The sequence below is a fragment of the Pararge aegeria genome, chromosome 4 (genome assembly GCF_905163445.1).
Source record: "Pararge aegeria chromosome 4, ilParAegt1.1, whole genome shotgun sequence".
Lineage (NCBI taxonomy): Eukaryota > Metazoa > Arthropoda > Insecta > Lepidoptera > Nymphalidae > Pararge > Pararge aegeria.
This window is the reverse complement of record NC_053183.1, coordinates 6,056,249-6,076,513: the sequence shown is the minus strand read 5'-3', so window position 1 is coordinate 6,076,513 and position 20,265 is coordinate 6,056,249. Positions and strand designations below refer to the sequence as shown.

Genomic DNA, 20,265 nt, shown 5'->3' with positions numbered 1-20,265 from the left:
TCGAATACTGCTACTGGAAAATGTTTGTGTGATAAGCATGAATGTTTTTCAGTGCCTGGGTGTTTATATTTATATTCTAAGTAGTGTATATAATTCATAAAAATATTTATCAGGCATCTTACACCCCATAACACAAGCTACGCTTACTTTGGGGCTAGATGGCGATGTGTGTATTGTCATTGTGAAATTTTACCGACGTCTACCTATTCAATCGCGTGAAAGTTTACTGCAGTTAGAAAGTAATCAAAAAAGCGCCATCTAGTTATAATTGGAAACATAAATGTAACTAGATAAATAAATAAATGACGATACACACATCGCCATCTAGCCCCAAAGTAAGCGTAGCTCATGACACAAACATTTTCCAGTAGTGCGAATCGAACCCACGGCCTTGTACTCAGAAAGCAGGGTCGCTGCAAACTGCGCCAATCGCCCGTCAAATGGCGCTTGTTCGCAAATAGCTTGCGCTGCATGCGAGCAGTTGTTGTTTTTTCTGAATCTGAGCTAACGTTTTTCATCACAAATAGAAACGCGCGAGTATTCTTTTGCGCGTTTTTTTTGCATACATCTGAAACTTCTTAAAACGGGCCTTAAATTGGTTGTAAAAGCTTTATAAAATATTTGTCGATCAAACGCTTATAAATCTATGAAGCAGTTTGTATTATACATACCGTACACGTAGATATATATAATATACGATAGTATAATAGTAGGATGTGATGATTGTGTGTTTTATTTTCTTAGTAGTAGTACAATTGACAAATGACAGACCGAGCAGATGGCTTACCTGAGGGCCCATCTATGAACAGAGCAACACTTCTTAGGGCTTCTGCACTTGGTGCCGCCCTGTTTGCATCAACCGGAGGCGGAGGTGTAATCAGCCCTTTTTAGGGCACGGGTCTCCGCCCACAATGGGAAGGGTTTAGGCATTAGTCCATTTCGCTGGCCTGGTAAGGATTGGTGGCAAAGAGAAGGGTTTTAAGCCTCACGTCACACGTGCATGTAATTAGGGCGTAATATTCTTAATTTTCTTATTTTTTATTTCAGGTTAACATCGATGGGCCGAGAAGATATATCCGATAACTTGATCAGTGCTTCCATCTTTCTCCGTTTTCTTTGTCCCGCAATTCTGTCTCCAAGTCTTTTTGGAATAATTCACGGTGAGTGCCAGTGACTTTTAATTGTATAATTGTGCTCAACATGAAAACAACTTTAAATTTTTTAAATAACTGATGGCTTAAAATGCGTTATTGTGGCTTATTTGTGATAGATAGGTATATGACTTCTTTTTTAGTTAAATAAGAGATCAATGTTTTGTATAGAATTTTAGTATTCTTAAGTTAATCGATTACAAACGAAAAAAAAACAAATTTGGCTTCTTTATAATATTATTTGTTTGAGCACTGAGACTTACTATTAATATATATAGATATTGACCCGGTTTGTTTAAAAAAAAAAAATTAATTTCATTACATACAGTTTTTCGCCAGTAAAAGATTAGTTTAAAAACTAGCTTGATTTTTTTATTACAGAATACCCCAATGAACGCGCGGCCCGTAATTTAACTCTGGTAGCGAAGACACTGCAGACACTGGCAAATTTCACGCGGTTCCAAGGCAAGGAGGCTTTCATGGAGTTTCTCAACGACTTCCTGGAGCAAGAAGCGCCCAACATGAAGGCATTCCTTAGAGCAATCTCGGTAAGTTTCTCTTTTTATACGTTCAGAATTCCTACCTGTAATTGAAAAATTACTTTAATGCAAACTTAAGGATTCCACTTTCTAGGGCCATAAAAGTAATACCAACCAAATGCTTCGTTTACGTTTATATGACCAGAGTGAACCAATCAGAAAATAAATGTTTATTGAAAATTATGTTACATTATGTGCTCTGAACAGAAGATCTTGCGAGCACAAACTTTTTTGGAACTATTGTTCCAAATGGGGATGCACTGAAAGAAATCTAAAAGTGAGCAATTTAATGCATTTTGATATTTTAGCTCATCAAGCCTAAAGTCCTCGTCGGCTGATAAGAGAGAACTTTAAGTTACCTTTCAAATAAAAGAAAAACCGTCGAAATCTATGCTCATAAAGTGGAAATTTCCCACATTTTGTAAACCAAGTTTCGGTTTCAGTCATCGGTTATAAAATATGACCTTAAAAGGAGCACGACTAACTTAAGCAAAGCAAATGAGAGGAAAGCAAGTTTTGCCAGGCATAAAGCAAAGACGCTTCGTTGGCGTCAAATATACTTATTGTTTAAATCATTCCATTTCATAATAATAATAATAAAATCTCTTTATTGCCTTATCATTGCTAGAAACAAAGTATTATAAATAAAAAAAACAGTTATACAGTTAGATATCTAATATTGGAGCAAATGGCCGCAAACTCAGCCTAATGCTGTGCATTGACAACAATGCATAGCGCTGATTTTCAGTTTGCTCCTTCCTTTAAATTATTTACAGATAAATTTATTTAAACATTTAAATTAAAAGAAAAAAATACCTAATAATAAATAATATAAATATATAAATAAGTATCTACTAAAACCATAAAAAAAAAACAGAAAAACGCGTACCAACACAACATCCTTATTTGCTTTTTACACATTTAAAAAACGTTAAGTTAATAAATAACATTATTATTATTATAATATTGTATTATGATAATTAATTATAATATTATATTTACAATAAAAAAAAGAATGAAAAAGTTTGTCGGTCTGGAAGTAAACATCTGGTAAATGGTCCTATGAGTTAATCGTTCCACGATTTTTTATACATTTGAATGTTTTATTTGTTACAGACGCGACCGCAGGATCAACAGCACCAACAGTTGAGTCAGTCCCAACATCAGAACTCAGACGGCAGCAAGCGCAACTCCTCAGCATCACAAGGATCTACAGCGGGATCGGAAAGCTCTAAGAACGAGATGGCGGTGGAAGCAGACCCCGAGTGGGCCCCTCACGTGGACCTCGGCAAACAACTCGCGACGCTGCATGCTCTGCTAGCGGACAGCTTGCCTAAACTGCCTGCGGGTAAAATACAGGTGTGTAACATAACCTATCTTTACTCTTTTCCTTTATATGCGGCTATACCCAACTTTTTAACCAACGGTTTATAATAATGTTATAAGTACCAAACTAGCATGGGAAACAATTAGGTTTTGGTATTACAAATCTGTATCACCTATTATTTAATTATGGTCCTGTATGTTTATATCCACAAAATAAATAAATAAAAATAAAATAAATCATTTATCTTCTATCTTCTTTGATCATTCTGTATCGAAAAAGCTCGAGAAAAAAACGGTTTACTATTGACGTGGAACAAGGTTGAACTCCTTCCAAAAATTATCAACCTGACACCCTCGACTACGTCTTTGTTTTTTTATAAACGCATGAGTTTAAAAATAATGGCGGAAAAGATTTCCATATGATTTTTCGAGATAAAGAGTATCTTATGTTCCGGAATATAAGCTATCTTTATGCAATATTTAATTAAGTTGCTTTAATGGGGAACAACGTAATTGTAACTATAAATGAATAAATTAATTAGTAAAGGAAAAATAAATACGTAAGCTATAAACATGGAGATCGATTTATAAATATGTTTTGTATAATTATTACTTTCTGAATGAAGTCGATAAGATTAATTTAAAGATTATATTTTTTTAGGAATTGGATCCATTGTCTGAAATTTTGGAAGATTTAAGCAAAAGACTGATGAGTAATGACAATGGACCGCCTGCTCCAGTGGGTGAAAATATCTTTAGGTGAGTATTCATTTTATTTATTTCATCACGGAAACATCCTGGCCAGTGGCCACACACAGGCCTGAGTTTCTTATAGAAGAGATGAATATAAAGGTTAAACACGTCACTTTAAATATTTTCAAAATTAGTGACTGGGATCGATGGCTTTTCGTGCTCTTTAAAGAAAAAATATTCCTTATACGGCTGGTACTGAGAAGTACTCGGTAACAAACAAATTTTTTAACTAGAAAAACTATAAATTTTCTGTGGGACGGTCTCGGGATTCTAGACCAACGAGGCAGTTTTTGTTAATAATATGGAGACACTATAATTCATAATATAATTTAATACTCATTTTTGTTTCCAGATTTAATGATCCCACATGCACGCCACCTAAACTGAATCCTGATGTTCCAGTAAACGGTCCAATTAATAACAACTTTGCGCACAGCTCACCTATTATGAACAAAAATGGTGTCCAGTTCAACATAAGTCCATCAAAGTCCAATGCTGAAGAATCTAAGTACAAAGGATCTTATGTGACTGTTTCGAAATCACCCAGCTTCAATTTACGCTCAGCGACGCTTCCAAGAAATGGATACGGATCGAGCCCGGTTAGTCAGAACGTAAACCCAGACAGATATAGCTCACAGTATAATAATCAAGAACATTGCGTCAACTTGAAAGTCGTTCAGATAGGTTTTGGCTCTGATCAATATCCTAAAGGCATAAGCAACGGTTTGAACGAAAGCTTAGAGAGAAGGTTCCAGGAGAGATATAAACCTAATAACTTTAATCAGCAACAAACGCATTATCACAATAATTCCAATTATAACAGCACTGAAAGGTCACCGAGTAGCGATAGTATCAACCATAATTATTGCGCTAACGATATGCAAAACATTATAAAAGAGACTTCAACGCTAGATGAATTGTCAGATCTCTTGAAATATGCCGACGATTCTGATATAGTTGATGAAAAGCTCATGAATAAGAAAAACATATCACAGTCAAAATCGAACAATAATAACGTTATTAACGGCAACAAGAATTCTTACACAAATAACGGCTCGAATGTATCCATCAGTGGGTTGTCAAATGTTGCAAGTTCTGGATATCAGAGTATCGCAACATACAGCCAGAGTTCTAGTCCCATTGAAAATACAACTCATCACCATCAGCCTTATGAAAATGGTGGACAGCCAATGAGCCGCTACTCACAGCTAAATTACCAAAAACAAAGAGAGAAGCAGTATTACGATAACAAAAACGAGAAATTTTATCCAAAGAGCCCAGTGCAACAAAAAATTGAGTACGATATTCAGAAATATGGTATCCAAAACTTTACAACCGCCGATAACGTTCAAAGTAATACTAACGCTAATACGAAAGTAGCTCCCTTAGTTTTTACAAACCCTGTTTACAATATGGAGGATAATCGACAGTCGCAGGAAATAAAAAAAACTAATGAAAACAGAAACTCCAAGCGATGTCCATGTGGCTCATCCAGTTCATCCATTGATGAGGAGGGTTTGAGCACAGATAACGTGGAGACAAATTCTGAAGAGGGTTCTACGAATTTCAACGACGATAGTAGAAATTATGACCAACAGAATCGCAACGCTACCCACCGAAAGCTCACCAGAGATAATTGTAATTACGAAGATTTGTACCAGAGGAGTAACAATAACCATAATCACTCTCCTAGGATAAGAGATGACGAATCTTCAAGTAATTCGCCAAGCTTAAGAAAAAGTAGTAAAACAAGAATGCCTAGAACAAATCCTATGCTCTCTTACTCGACTAATCAAAATCAGCTCAATTTAAAACACTTCGGCCAACGAGGGGAATCATTATACGAAAGCAAACCACACCACATTTCAACAGACTCTGGCTATCCAATGAGTAGATCTGACTCCAACGTAGAGGAAGTAAACAAAGAGATGTATCGGTTACAAATATCACGAAGTCAAAAGGCTTTGTACAACATGGAGAACTCAAAAAATTCACCCGAAAAATTCTTGACAGAAACCACAATTCCGGAGAAGAATTATCCTTTGGATAGAACGTACTCGGGTGCGAAAGTATCTAGTAGTAGAATTAATGAAGATTTAGAAAGACACCAGGATTACTATGGAGTTCGAGAAAAGAGGGATTCGCCCTCTCGAGTATTTAGCAGGGAGTCTCATTCTAGTGAAGCTAGCGAAAGGGCGCCAGTGAGAAGTGAGAGGGAGTTACCGGTGAGAGACACAAGAGACAAGCTTCAACGACGACTGAGCTTAGAGTCTGCGAGAGAGTTAACGGATAGCTCGGACGAAGTTGATGAAACGCTGTACAGTACGACTGGGAGACGTCGCACTAAGCACCATCGAACCATTGAACAGGTTAATATATATTAATATAAATATTTCTTGCCCTTATGAATATTTTTTTATATATTTGATGTGAATAACATAAATATATTTATGGTTTCAGTATGAACGTGAAATAGAGAGGCTAAAATGTTCAGTGGAACTTCTTAGAGGGCGTTTGGGTCCTACTGATTCAGGTCAAGATCACACAGATGCCAAGATGAAGGCTATTATTTCGAGGTAATCATCTTTTTTATCTTTTTTATCTCTTTATCCGACGTTCCTTTAGGTTCAAATAACAAGAATTTAAATTTTGACCGTGTAACCTATTACAGTTTAGGCATGTAATATGATGATTATTATTTTCTAACCCAAGATGTTATAAATTTTACGTATAGGACCCACAATCACAATCGTGGAGAAAAGTCCCTTTTAATCGAAAGCTGTCAAACAATTTCAAAATGAAAGCAGCATTTCTTTTAATGAAACGATTGAAGAGTGAACTGATATAATAAAATAAAATCTCCGTTTGCAGATTAATTTGCGTGGAAGAGGAGTTAAGACGAGAGCAACGCAAGATGGCCGCCGCGCTATCGCACAAACAACGTGTGATCGAGGCGCAAGAGCACCGGATCGCAGCTCTCGACGAAGCAAATACCCGCCTCCTGTCCGCACTCGTGCACCTCCAACAACGCGCTCCGCACCCCGCACCTGCGCACCCCGCCAATCACAACCCCTCCCACTCCCCCCACTCGCAACATTCTCACCAGGAACTGCAGATATGAAAGATATAGATATACTTCCATAGATTATATGTATGGTGTAAATGCGTAAATGTGACCTAACCCGTACGACGGTGACCTTTGTATGAAGTACGCAGGTAGAAGAGACGAACAGATGGGCTTTCTCTGTTGCATACACATCGGGTCCAAACCAACCAAGAAGCATTTGTTAATCTTAGCTCGTTGGACCGGTGTTCCGCACCATTCTTATGCATGCGCGTGAGTGGATCTCATAGTACGTTGCTGGCACGTAAAATCAAGGTTAATACTTAAACACTGCTTTGGTTCTATCTTCGCTCCAACATTTTTTTCGTAACTATAATTTGTGACGTCACATTTATGTCAAATGGCATAAGTATGAAATTACATCAGAAAGAACATTTCGTATTTTAACGATTTTAAGAAGTAAATCTGATCCAGTAGTTGTGTTTCCACAGGTACTGTGTTAATCTTTTTTTTTTTTGATTGGATACAGAGAATTACGCCCTTATTGTGCCAATAATATCTGAAAGTCGTCAACTACGCACATCAACTTATATCGTAGCGTGCAAGTATATGAATTTCAATCCCATGAAGATGCAGAATAATTGAGTGTTGCCAGTGATATTATACAATAAGCTGTTACTGCCATCAGCCTTAACTTTGTCATCGTTTGTTATTATTTCTTAGAAACGTTTTTTACAGACTTCTCATACTTCTCTTTAGTGTAGAAACAGGATTAATAAATACTATGTGTCTGACTGTTTTTTGCCTGTTTTATATTTTATCTTCTCATGAATCCAACATAGTAATATGTCTTTATTGAATAGTTTCTTAAACATATTTCGGTAATAAAATTTTGCACAAATTTATTTATATTATACGTACTGTATTTTCATTTTAATATTTACTTACCTAACGTAAGATTGTAATTTTGCGAGTATTGCAATTTTTAAATTGTTATTTGTAATAATTGATCTTCATAACTTTAACAGTTTACTCTATCATTATGTGTTTTTGTTTAATGTTGTTTCTTTAGTTTTAATGTAAAATGCTTTAACTGACATTAACATTTCGTTCTGTATCAGTATTTTGTATTATTAATAATTCTGGTTTAAACTTTTCACAAGTGACAATGATTGTTTTTTTTTGTAACAATGATACCAAAGACGTTGAATATCCCTTGTATATGGCGTAGATACTAGGCAAGATAGTTTATTTGAATATTTCATGAAAACGATTATGTACTTTGTTTTGGCAAATTACTGCCTATTATTTTATATTCCTTATAAAATATCTTTACTAGTATCTGCACAACTTTTATTTGTCTAGAGTTGTAGTGGGATATAAGCACCCGTTGTAACCTCTAGCGTTATATTTTAAAGTGTTATAGATTTTATAATAATGTAAGACTTGTATGATAATATTGTAGCAAATATGCCTATTTGTAGTGGACCGATATTGCAAAAAGAGAATATTTTTAATACCTTTCGAGTATTATAGTGTGAATGTAGAATAAAAATAAAATTATAATACCTAAATGATCGAATTATTTGTGTGCATTTCGGAAATGCGTTGAATAAATTCGATATTCGTTATGTATGAAATTCATTTTATGTATTGCAATCTATATAGATTCGACAACTTAGTTGTTTTTCAGTGAAAAAAATATTTTTAAGCCATAACTTTGTAAAATACCTAAATGGGTATATTTATTAATATACTTGTCACATTAAATTATGGATTACCTGCATATTACAGACTTTTATTTCCAATCATTCCTAAGGAACTATAAATGTCCTCGTGAGTATTAATTCTGAATCTATACTAATATTATAAAGAGGTAATGTTGGAGAGTTTGTGACGTTGTGAGGGGTAATGTCTGGATCTACTGAACTGATTTTCAAAATTATATCACCAAAAGAAAGCTAAGTTAATGTGGAGTGTCATAGGCTAAACATTAACCTGAAACTGAAAAGAACTTGTCGTGGGACTCGGATTTACAAAAAGACGGTCTATCGAAATCGTTTCTTACGAACGATGCCTTCACGATACACACGACATATGTTCAAAAAAGTTCGCGATAGCATCTATGTATATTTATTATTTACATACGTGTACTACGTATCGTTTCTACCAAGCAATACTATATTGAAAAATCATAGTAAAATAGAACCTATTTTGACACTTTTATTTTGTTGAGGGTACTACACGTTCTAGGTTCGGCCACTCAACACTTACTGCGCTTTTATTATATAAAAGCTAAACCAACAAAAGTTTTAGTATTTTAATCACGAATTGAACCTTACTATCTTCAATTTAAAACCAAGGCAGCAGCAGTTACACAGATTCTGCGTGAGGTGAAGATAGTCGCTCAGACTAGGATGTCAATAAATGAACATTTTTGTTTTGCAAAGTTAGTATTCTTATATTGGGTCAGTACGATGTTATAATCTTAATCACTCCCTCTTCAGTATTTGGAGCATAGACTCTATGCCCTTCTCCAGTGCGGATTGGCGGGCTACACTACACCGATGTAAGAATTTATTTTATTTAAATTCATTTAATCTTTTTAGAAACAAAGGTTTGCAACTAAATAAAAAAAAGGTTTTTTGTTTTAAAAGTTCTTATTACTGTTATTTAACAATCTTTCAATAGCACGCGATATTTCTTTTTTGCTTTTTGAAATGCAAAGTTACATAATATTTTCGACGTAATATTCGTTGCGATTTATTCTGTAACGGGTTCGGGTAGTAACGTACCTACATGAAACATATTATCATCCTATCCATCCATCAATTATGTACATTAGCATTGAGATGACAAAATACAGTATTTACAATTAGTTATGAGCTTTATTTGTATGCAACATTAACTTTTTTGAGCAATGATATTATTAGTCTTTTTCCTCAGCACCATCCGGCTTGCAGATATATCTCTTTTTCGACAATATATTTGCGCGTTCCGCAGCCTCTCTTGAATTGTACGGGTGCATTAGTTGCAAGTCTTCTATACGTGAAAATAGATATGAAAAGAAGATTTCACGAAACTTTTTATTTGGAAATTCGGCTTGAAACATAGTCGGCCACAGTATATTTGTACTATAGGCATACGTCCGATACAAATCCAGTTTATATTTCAGAGTATACTTTCGAAATTTGTCATTTAAATCTTGTTTATTTTTCCATGTCGTAAGGCCTTTGTATTTGGGGTCTTGCTTTGGATAAACATGACCAAGACCTTTCTTTTCAAGACCACAGTATATTTGCCAAAACATAAAACTCTTTATTAACATATCTTTCTTAACAGATTTGGTGAAAGGTCCGTAGATACGCCACCTCATCCACTCTTTTAATTCCGGGACTAAATGAATATCAGGTAATTTAGCCGCTATATTCAAACGTCTCATTTGTCGCAGTGCACATTTTAAGTAGTCTTCAGGCTTTGGATTTTGTCCTAGACAAGTTGCAGATGAACGTCTGAATTTCTTCTTCTTTTTGTCTTTCTTTTCAATCACAGCACTGTCACCAATGTGAAGTGTACTATCGGTATCCCAAATTTTTTTAAATTTCTTCTCAACAAAGAGTTGTTTTTCATCTAAATTATAAATAGTATGGTAGTTAAATTGAAACGGCGAAAATCTCGACGGCTTCTGAAAGTACGGGATTTCCTCGGGCGGAAAAATTCCTTCGTTTCCATAATCATAAAGGTGACCGCAGCGACATTTATTTTCTTTGACATACTTGAAAACAGCATCTTGCCAATTCGTGACACAATCACATATGCCTGGTTTCTGTGGTGGTGGTCGTCCCCGGAAACCACAATGTATATTGATATATTCTCCATTTATTAATCTAAACCCACCGTTTATGAGATCCCCTTCCGGAGGTAATGTTGAAACGTTGCCGAGTACGAAAACTTTTTTGCCATGTACTTTACTAACGCCATTTATTGTATACTGTGTACTGGATATTCCCGTGTTTGGTGCAGTGAGTCTTTTCCTTCTTTTATCTCCTCTACTAGAACGTGACACGCTGATACCATAAGATTTTTTTAATGCAATAGACATTTTGGAGCCCTTAGTCTTTCGCAATTGATTTCCCTGCGTAACGGTCTTTATAGTATGAGTTGTAGTAATGGTAGAATATGGTTCTATATTCATAACTCCTGCTATCTTATCGCAGTAACTCCGTGGGAGCCTCTTCTTAGGAGGCGGACGTGGTGGCGGTGGGGGAGGTGGCTTAGCTATCGGCGGTTCTTCTTCGTACGGATCATTGAGATCGTCCAAATTTGGAAGTGGAGCCGGCCGAAAAGGTTTTCTTTTTGGTCGCAAGTATAAAACCGCAGTCATTTCTTGCAAATAAGGTGATTCTAATTGCGGCTGCGGCTGGGGTCTCGGTTTTGGTTTAGGAGGTTTTTTTTCCTTATCAGGGAGAAATCTTAGTCTTAGCAGTTCTAGTAAATTTTCGAGTCCCAAGTACAAAATACCAGATAACACAAGTCTTGCATTAAGATTGTAATAACATCTTTTTCCTTCTATGGGATGTCCATATGTTGTGAGGAACAGTTGCGCTAGCATCTCTTTCGGGTCGTTACGACCTAGGTACACACAAGTCATAAGTTCCACGGTATTTGGTCTAGGGTATAGTCCAAGTTCTTTCATTAAAGAAGCTGTTCGTGTTGGCCGTCCTTCTAGTAAATCTTGATAGATAGAAAATTCTAACGTGTCTAAGGCTTTTCTTTGCAAAACACTCAGGGCTTGCAACCACGTCGGACCTATTAGATTTTTCATCGTTTTAAAAAGGCGAATTTCTCTTTGCCGGCGAATTTCCTTAAGGTCTTGCATGAATATTTGCCTTTCTTGAGTTTGTCGCCTATATACAACTTGCAGACGGTTTTGCTTGCGGTCCTCATAACTTGTTTCGTATCCATTTTTCGTTTGCACCATCTTTTCCAGTTGTATATCCCGTCTCTATAATTAAAGTGAAAGAAAAAACAATCAATTGATTTGACTGCAATTTGGAAAATATATAATAAAAAATATTAAATTAAAATTTGACAACAATACAATATGAAAACATAACACGTTGTTTTTTTTTCATTTTAACTTTTTAAATATTTGCAAAGAGGATACCAATATTTTAAGTAGGTAGTTCTGTATATTACTAAATAAATTTGAAATTTAATATGCCCTACTTTAAATTTCTTTTTTTTATGAATTTATGCGCATTTCACAGGTTGGCAGTCCTTACGACTATTTATGGTTCTTATTTTTTTGTAATGGTTTTTACATCAAAATATAATACTACTATTTTTTGCACTGCCATCTATTATCAATATGTTGAAACGCCTAAAAATAAAATTTTATATATTACATTATTGTAAAATTGAAACCTGATAAACCTAATATATGGCTTAAGGACACTAGGCATCAGTCATTATTTCACCAGAGCTAAATACCCGAGAAGGTAAAACTCTACCTAATTATTGCAGGATAACCTTGGCAAGGATTTACTTCAGGCCCATACCCTATATTGATTTTATGGAAGGACGTAAAGAAATGGATTTAGTAACATAGGTCTATTAAGATTTATACGTGCCACTTTTATCAATTTAATTCATAGCACTGCCATCTGTTGTCGAATAGTTGAAGCACATTGGCATTTCAGCTTACCGTAGACCTATTACGCAAGAAATGACGTAGTTAGTGTAGTAGTAAAAGTTTATGGGTCTGTCATTCTTTCACGCAGCAACTATTTTTGACACAATCCATACGATGCTAAGTGCCATTTAAAATAATCATTGTAAAATCTTTAGCCGGTATAAATGTGTTGTGATTACGCACGGTAAAGTTGTTAGTATTGGTTTGAACCAGGGATTTTATGGATATTAATCGGTATATGGATATGTATAATGTAACCGCTACAATGCTTTATATATATATATATATATGTATATATATATAATGTATATATATATAAAGCATTGTAGCGGTTGCAGTTACAATAACGGTATATAGTTTCGGAATTTTCTTTGAAGAATAAATAAAATAGAAATAGACCATTCATTGACTTTAGATTAAGTTGATTGTATTCTAACCTACAATTTTTTCTGTTGTTCAAAAATGCGTAAGCAGCAAAATTATAATAAACAGAAACAAAATTATTTATTAGAATCACCGACTCCACTCCTATCTTGAATTATTCAATATTTTTCAAACAGATTTAGTTACCTACGTTACGGTTTTGATTTTGGATAGATTTTTATTTCGGACTAGCTGTGGCCGCCGGCATAGCCTTCGTAGACAACCACCTTTCTCAATAAATAAGCTTTTTTAATAGTACCTGTAAACCAAACTAACCAAACTGTTGCGCTTAATAAAATTAAGAAAATATAGAATAAAAATCAGCAATGTAATAAGGCTTTTAAATAAATATAATAGTTTGAGATTTAAAAAATTTTTTTTTTTTTTTAATATTTTTTTTTTTAAATCTCGAACTATTTAGTTCTTCGTTATTGTAACACTTAATAGTTATAAATTAGTTGAATAACTGATACCTTCAGAAAAGAGATTTAGGAAGAGATTCAATAGCCACAAATCGCAAGATTTTAGCTTAGTTTTTGGTTCAACTATTTTAAATTAATTTATTGTATTTTGCATCACTTGATAAAGAAAACTGTATCTTGGACAAATTATGTAAAATTGGCATTTGTAATGTTTTCACCACTATGAATTACCTAAATAAAATTATTATTATATTAAGGCGTGCACGAATAAAATTTGTATGGAACTCCAATCACCGATCATTTGGACACTTCAATCACTGAAACATTAAAAATCTTAAATAATCATCCTGGGAACTTATTTCAGTTTTACTTACTACTCAGAAACGAATAGAAATTTTCTTATAAATTAAAAAAATATCGAGAGACGTTTATTGCCCTTGGTAAGCAATGTTTACTTATATTAGTAAATGGATAAGTTTTGAGGTTGAAAGGAGCATGTGGTATAACTTGGTACAACAAAAACTTTCATCCCTAACCCGAAGGCACCTTGTTGTTTTCGGAATAAGAAATACTGTTAAGATCAACCCAGAACGCAGGTTAGGGGAGGATTGCATACAATCAGTAATTTTGCGTGATGCCCGAAGAGACAGAGAGAGATAAAGAATAATATAAATAAGCCTCAGACGACCAACATAACATTACAACCCAGCTATTAAATAAATGGCATTCATACGTAGGTCGTTACGTCAATATATCACGTGTAAATTAATAAGTAACGGACTGTGGTACCGGATCGAAATTATTTGTTAGTCATACGCCGGGTCGGAGCGTGACGCGCGGCGGCCGATCAGCTGTCTGAAACTCGGCCGGTCCACGAACTCGCGGGGTTGAACGCCCTGCCATCATCCATCACCTGAATAATTCTTCACCTCATTCATACGCTGGCGAATCCATCTCAATATTTAAGCTCCAAACATTGATCCGGAAACCATCAATCAACGGAGCTGCTTACAATCATATCTACTTCATGTAAAATTGAGCTACGGCGTAAACTGTGCTGTAATGTATGTTTTGCCAACTGGACATAGTTGTTATTTATAATATTCTTCCTTTGTTTTTTTTCTTCTTATATTAAGAGAGGAAATTTTTTTTTTTTATTAGCAAGAGGTAATCTAAATAGCTACATAATATTCTTAAATTAAATCTAATAAATAGTTATTGCTTGAGTAATGAATACTTTATAAGTAGTAGTTGTGAATATTAGGACTTATTAGTCAGGAAAGATGATTGTAATAGTAACTAATAACTATTATAGAGAACACACAATAAACAATTACAGCTCTGTCTTATGCATTTAGTTCTAGAAGAACCCTTTTCGTTGAAAAGTGTAAAATGTGAATAACTTTTGAAAATTTTGAGTTTTCTTTTAAAAATATAATAACTCTTTCCATTACAAAACTCAAGCCTCTTCATTTCAATATACTCGTAGGTTCAAAATAGTTGTCGTTTGTTGCAAGAAGAATGTTAAATACAGTTACGATTGGTATATTATTGTCTTAATTATGATTAATGGTCACGTTGATCCCGACATAAGAGGGTTTAATTATAGATATCTTATGACTTGAATCGCCGGATCAAACGGTCCAGATCGTTTTTATTAAATCTAAATTTATTTATATGACAACGTATGGTGCTTTTGATGTGCCAAAGGATACCTAGAACATGTAGGTTAGGTTGGTAGGTACTAACAGATAACTTATTTATCTATATTACAGTGCGAATTTTAGAAAGCGTTAGGCGTTCGCTGAGTTACTTACAAACAATAACCAGTCACGTACTTATCTGTAAAGTGTAAGGGTGTAAACATTTTATTTTATTTTTATTCATTAAGGCCCAAACAGTTTACTTAATACTTAGAATAAGTACAAAGAAAAAGACACATACATCAATTAAGTAGCTAATAAATCATACGAATACATACAAATTGATAGCAAACTTAAAACTTAATTATGGAACTTTTAAAAAAAACACATATTATTGGTTTGAAAAAAAACACATACTGTTGAAAGATAATGTTAATAAGGGAAGACCCTTATTAACATTATCCATCAAAGTGGATATTGATTTTGATTGTCTCGTTTAGCTCTTATTTTATCTCTCATTACCAAAACCTTCCTGACGCCTGGGGAATTTATCAACTTGGATCTAGGTTTTGAAAAAATATATCGCATTATTTCTGGCATAATAAGTTCTACGGAATGCTTTCGATCTCCTTGCCTAATTTTATCGAAACAAGTAAGAAATAACTAACCTGTTTCCGGAAGGGTATGCTGGACTCGCTGATACGAGACCAGAATACCCACTAAAACCCAGCGGATCCGTTTACGCCATACTGAGACACCACAGGATCGCTTTCGCATGCTACTGTTGCATCCCGACGTAAACCTGAACCTCTCCCTACGATAGAATTTAAACCTAGAAAAAGATAGTATTTTTAAGAAACCAAAATCACGCGTACGTAGTCGATGGCATACGCTAGTTTTATAATAGTTTGTTAGACTGCAAAACAAAATAAATTATTCCTTTAACAATTGCCTATATGCCTCATCATCATCATCATCATCATATCAACCCATTACCGGCCCACTACAGTGCACGGGTGCCCTCCCACAATAAGAGGGGTTAAGGCCGTGACCCACCACGCTGGCCCAGTGCGCATTTGTGGACTTCCCACACCTTTGAGAACGTTACGTAGAACCTTCAGGTATGCAGGTTTCCTCACGATGTTTATCTTCAGCGCAGAAGCAATTGATATTTTAATTGATTAAAACACACATAACTTAGAAAAGTTAGAGGTGCTGGAATTCGAACTCGCCTCCCCGAAAGTGAAGAGAAGTCCCACCCACTGCGCTATCACCACTTTATATACCGCTATACCGCCTATTTGCCTACTGCCTATCATAATAGCTACATGACTTCAAACGAATAGCAAAATAATTCTCTATTGAAGATGGTAACGGGCTAACCTGTTAGGGGAAAGTTATATTAAACCCATATCCCAAATCCTTATTTACTTCCTCCTCCTACCCACCAAGACAACTTGAGTACCTTCTAGGCAAGCGTCCTTCAACCTAGACCTCATCATTGCTTTCATGATTGTCCTCATTAGCTGGCCTATCGTTAATAATAAAAAAAAATTATATATATATATATATATATATATATATGCAGTAATGTTGCTATATATAATGTAAGTGATCCTCACTTCCCACCAAGACTGTATGTATATATAATAATGCTAATATTATTACGTAGTCCCAGTTTGCCCATCAGAATTTAGTCTTAGGATATATTTTTACTTTCCGGTTGCAGTCTAAGAGTATGGGATAGTTTCAGTTTGCTTTTAAATACTAAAAATCTGTATACGAAGAATTTCATTATGGCCAGCGCACACCGCGGACAACAAGGCAGAGCATTTTAATTTACACAACATTAGTTCATACCTAACGAGTTGTTAAGTGATATAGAATTAATTCGATGTTTGGATATCAACCCAAGGCAAAAAGAGTTCTGCTCTGCTGTCCGGTGTGCGCTGGTCATAAATGTTTGGTAAAACTATACAACTATCTGCTCTACTGAACTAACCCCTCGAGCATTTACAAACTAACTAATTCTCACACAAGATAAATAACTAAATATTAAAGTATATGTCAAATTAAATTCTAAAACTTATAGCGAACGGTTTACATAATGAAGTAACAAATATCTTATGTGTCCATGTAATTTTCCGAAAACACAATGCCATAATAAAAAGCGACGTCTCAATTTGACTAGCACTTAAATTAGAATGAAATTACATGTATTTTATTTTTTGTAACAGTTGCTACCTTTTCGGGGTCACTGAACTCGACTTTCTTGGGTTTCTATTGAACAAGATACTATCTATTGCCTAGGCAGGGCTAGCCGCATGCGACGTTCACTTTCCACGTGTCAGGAAATATCTGCAGGCACTTTCACTCCATTCAAGATCACAGCCGTTCCGCCAAGAGTTCGCTCTTAACAATACCTCAGAACTATTGTTTACGATGTTACTTTTCATTATAGCTAATTGTATTTTGTATTAGTTATAGAAAGTACCTACTTTCATCTATATGGAAAGTTCAAAAGTTGCCAACTTATTATTAGGAGAGGAACGGACTGCAGTATATGTGTATCTAAAGCATAATTTTTTTTTTAATATTTTTAGCAGAGCTTTAAATCCATCACGATTTATTTATGGTTATCTTGCATATGCAATTAAATTTTTCTTCTTGCTATTATTTATAATAAAAAAATAATATATTGAACCGCTTACACGTATTTCCTAGCTGGCTGCTTTCAGCGATTGTTTTCATAGAACGGTTTCAGGCGCCATTTCCCCAGGGTCAGCGACCGAACTCTTATCTCATGTGCATGTGATCATACACGTGTGTTAGGTGTCCATGTGTGCGTAATGCGCCTGCGTCTTTTATGTATGTACATACAAACGTAAACGTGCATTATTATGCAACTCTCAGGGGCGCATAAGCATATCGAAGAGTACATCTCGAATGTATATTTATAGAGATATTATGTTTTCTTCATGACATTTGATGCGAAGGGGCACGCCCCTTCTGTAAATTATATATTAAACCTACTATGATGTCACTACACTTTCCGAACAACGGCTTCTTATTATTTAGAGAGGGTTCATCATCATAAACCCAATTCCGTGCCCACTAGTGGGCACGAGTCACCTCTGAGAAGGGTTTAGGCCGTAGTCTACCACGCTGGCCAATTGCGGATTGGTAGACTTCACACGCCGATGAAGAATATAGAGAGAACGCCATTATAGAGAACTTTCAAGTTCGCAGATTTCCTCACGATGTTTTCCTTCCCCGTTTAAAGTGATATTTAAATTTGGCTACACTATTTTTAAGTATGGTTGAGCTGCTGCTTCTGCTGAAGAGTTCTGTCTTCTGTCTCCAATTTACACGAAATTTAATGACTGACGAAAGATTATAGAGGGTTGTAGAACTTTAAATTATCATGAATTGTTTATAGGTATCTTAACCAACTTCCTGATACTTTACTTTTAAGTCACGGCACTCGAGTAGTCACATAAAAAGTTAAAACCTTTTGCGTTGCGCGCTTAGAAAACGGCACAAGGTACCTACGCTCCGAACCACTCACATATCTTTTTTTAGGTAAATCGATCTGAAGTAATGAAGCAATATCATTGGACAAGAATATTTTATATATAATTAAATAAACCGTTTAAAATAAAGTATAGCTTAATATTGAGATTACAAAGTCGCTTAAAGTCGCGGTAAAACTATTACAGGAAAGCGAAGATTTTAAGAAGTAAATATTTATTAGTAAATTAAATTAGTACTTATAAATGTATGAAATGCTTGAAATATATTAAGGAACAAACATAGATACGCCGCCGGTTAAAAATAAAATGTCTCCTCTAAGCATTAAGAGGTTGTTCACCCAATATTTGGGCATCGTTCCTTTCTTACTAAAGGGACTATTTGTCAAAGGATACAATCCCGTGCTTTTGTTTCCACATTTAGAGCCACAAGCTGAGTGCGTGATATCATCGTGGTGACATTTTGTATACTGATCCCGCGGTTATCAAAACTCTGCTTTGTCAACGTCGTAGAAGTTTATGTTGACTAAACTTTTTACGTTTCCTAGTTACTAGTTTATGTTCGTTTGTTTTTTCTCGTCGCTCTAAAACATTTTCGCATTATAAAAATGTATGTAATATTCAAGGAAATGGTTTATACGTGTGGCTTTTTTTTCTTCAGGTATTGTGAGATGTTTGTTAGGAACTCCTAACAAACATCTCACATTAATAACATTATATTGTGTGGCAGTGGCGTGCATAGAAAATATGCACAGGTTATGCAGATGATATAAAATAAAAAAAATCTCCAGTACTAGTTATAAAAAACTTAAGGTTAGGCATTGTAAGAATTATAAAAAGCCTACCCTTAAGTTTATTTAACTCGTACTGGGGATTTTCTTTATTTTTTATCATCTGCATACCCTGTGCATGCCATCTATGCACGCCACTGTTGTGTGGTATATAACATTGCAATGTGATTTATAATTCTTAACATTTGAGACATCGTAACACGCCTGAAAACAAATACGCACCTGAGTTAATAGGATATTTCACCGAAAACGGTTTTCTCGTAGGATAATCTTAAAATTTGTTTATTAATACTTTCATTTTAGTTCTTCCACAATCTCTAGCGCTATAAGTGTATACGTGCCACCTGCCATGTCAAAGTAGGTACATGATTAAGTGGTCTGTAAGACGGCGGAATATTCCAAAAAGATATATACAATGTTAACCATAAATAACATACTATGGCACTGTAAACTACCATCTTATTACAGTTTACAATTATCTCATATTAGTTAGCATGTTTGAATGAGGTAACATAGTTACGTTATGACTAAACCTTTTTATATAGGTATCACTGCTGGACACAAGCCTCGTCTGTAATAGGAGAGAGGGCTTTTGCAGCATAGATCCACTACGTCGATCCAACGCGGGTTGACGATATTAAAAATTGGTTAGTTCACTTTTTTATACAAAAAGTGTACCACGTCAGCAAACATTAATTACACCTATTGTTTGATAGTTTAATAAGAAGTTAGAAAAGGGTTATTTTTGATCCCCTATTGCGATTAAACGAGCCCTTATGCTTTTACACTAAGTCATTGTTAGAAAAGTGAATAGGTACGTAGAGTTGGACTGTACCTATTATATTATAATAAAGTATTTAATATTAAATACATAGATTTTAATAAAAAAATGAGGTTTAGTGATTGGGCGACTATAGGCATTTACAAA

General features: G+C 34.9%; 2 protein-coding genes across 17 annotated transcripts in view; one reads left to right on the top strand and one right to left on the bottom strand.

The window, feature by feature from the left end:
* LOC120637945 (ras GTPase-activating protein raskol) overlaps window positions 1–8,621 on the top strand; it is a 213,909-nt gene extending 205,288 nt beyond the window's left edge. For all 16 annotated transcript variants that reach the window (XM_039910023.1, XM_039910022.1, XM_039910021.1 and 13 more), the window contains 7 exons: window positions 1,048–1,160; window positions 1,533–1,699; window positions 2,807–3,049; window positions 3,678–3,775; window positions 4,122–6,138; window positions 6,230–6,345; window positions 6,641–8,621. In XM_039910023.1, coding sequence (XP_039765957.1) covers window positions 1,048–1,160; window positions 1,533–1,699; window positions 2,807–3,049; window positions 3,678–3,775; window positions 4,122–6,138; window positions 6,230–6,345; window positions 6,641–6,890 — 3,004 coding nt within the window. In that variant the 3' untranslated portion in view covers window positions 6,891–8,621. The remainder of the gene's footprint in view (window positions 1–1,047; window positions 1,161–1,532; window positions 1,700–2,806; window positions 3,050–3,677; window positions 3,776–4,121; window positions 6,139–6,229; window positions 6,346–6,640) is intronic.
* Window positions 8,622–9,612: 991 nt separating this feature from the next.
* LOC120637914 lies at window positions 9,613–11,913 on the bottom strand. Its single transcript, XM_039909980.1, has one exon. The coding sequence runs from the start codon at window positions 11,812–11,814 to the stop codon at window positions 9,763–9,765; it is 2,052 nt and encodes a 683-aa protein (XP_039765914.1). The 5' UTR covers window positions 11,815–11,913; the 3' UTR covers window positions 9,613–9,762.
* Window positions 11,914–20,265: the final 8,352 nt, after the last annotated feature.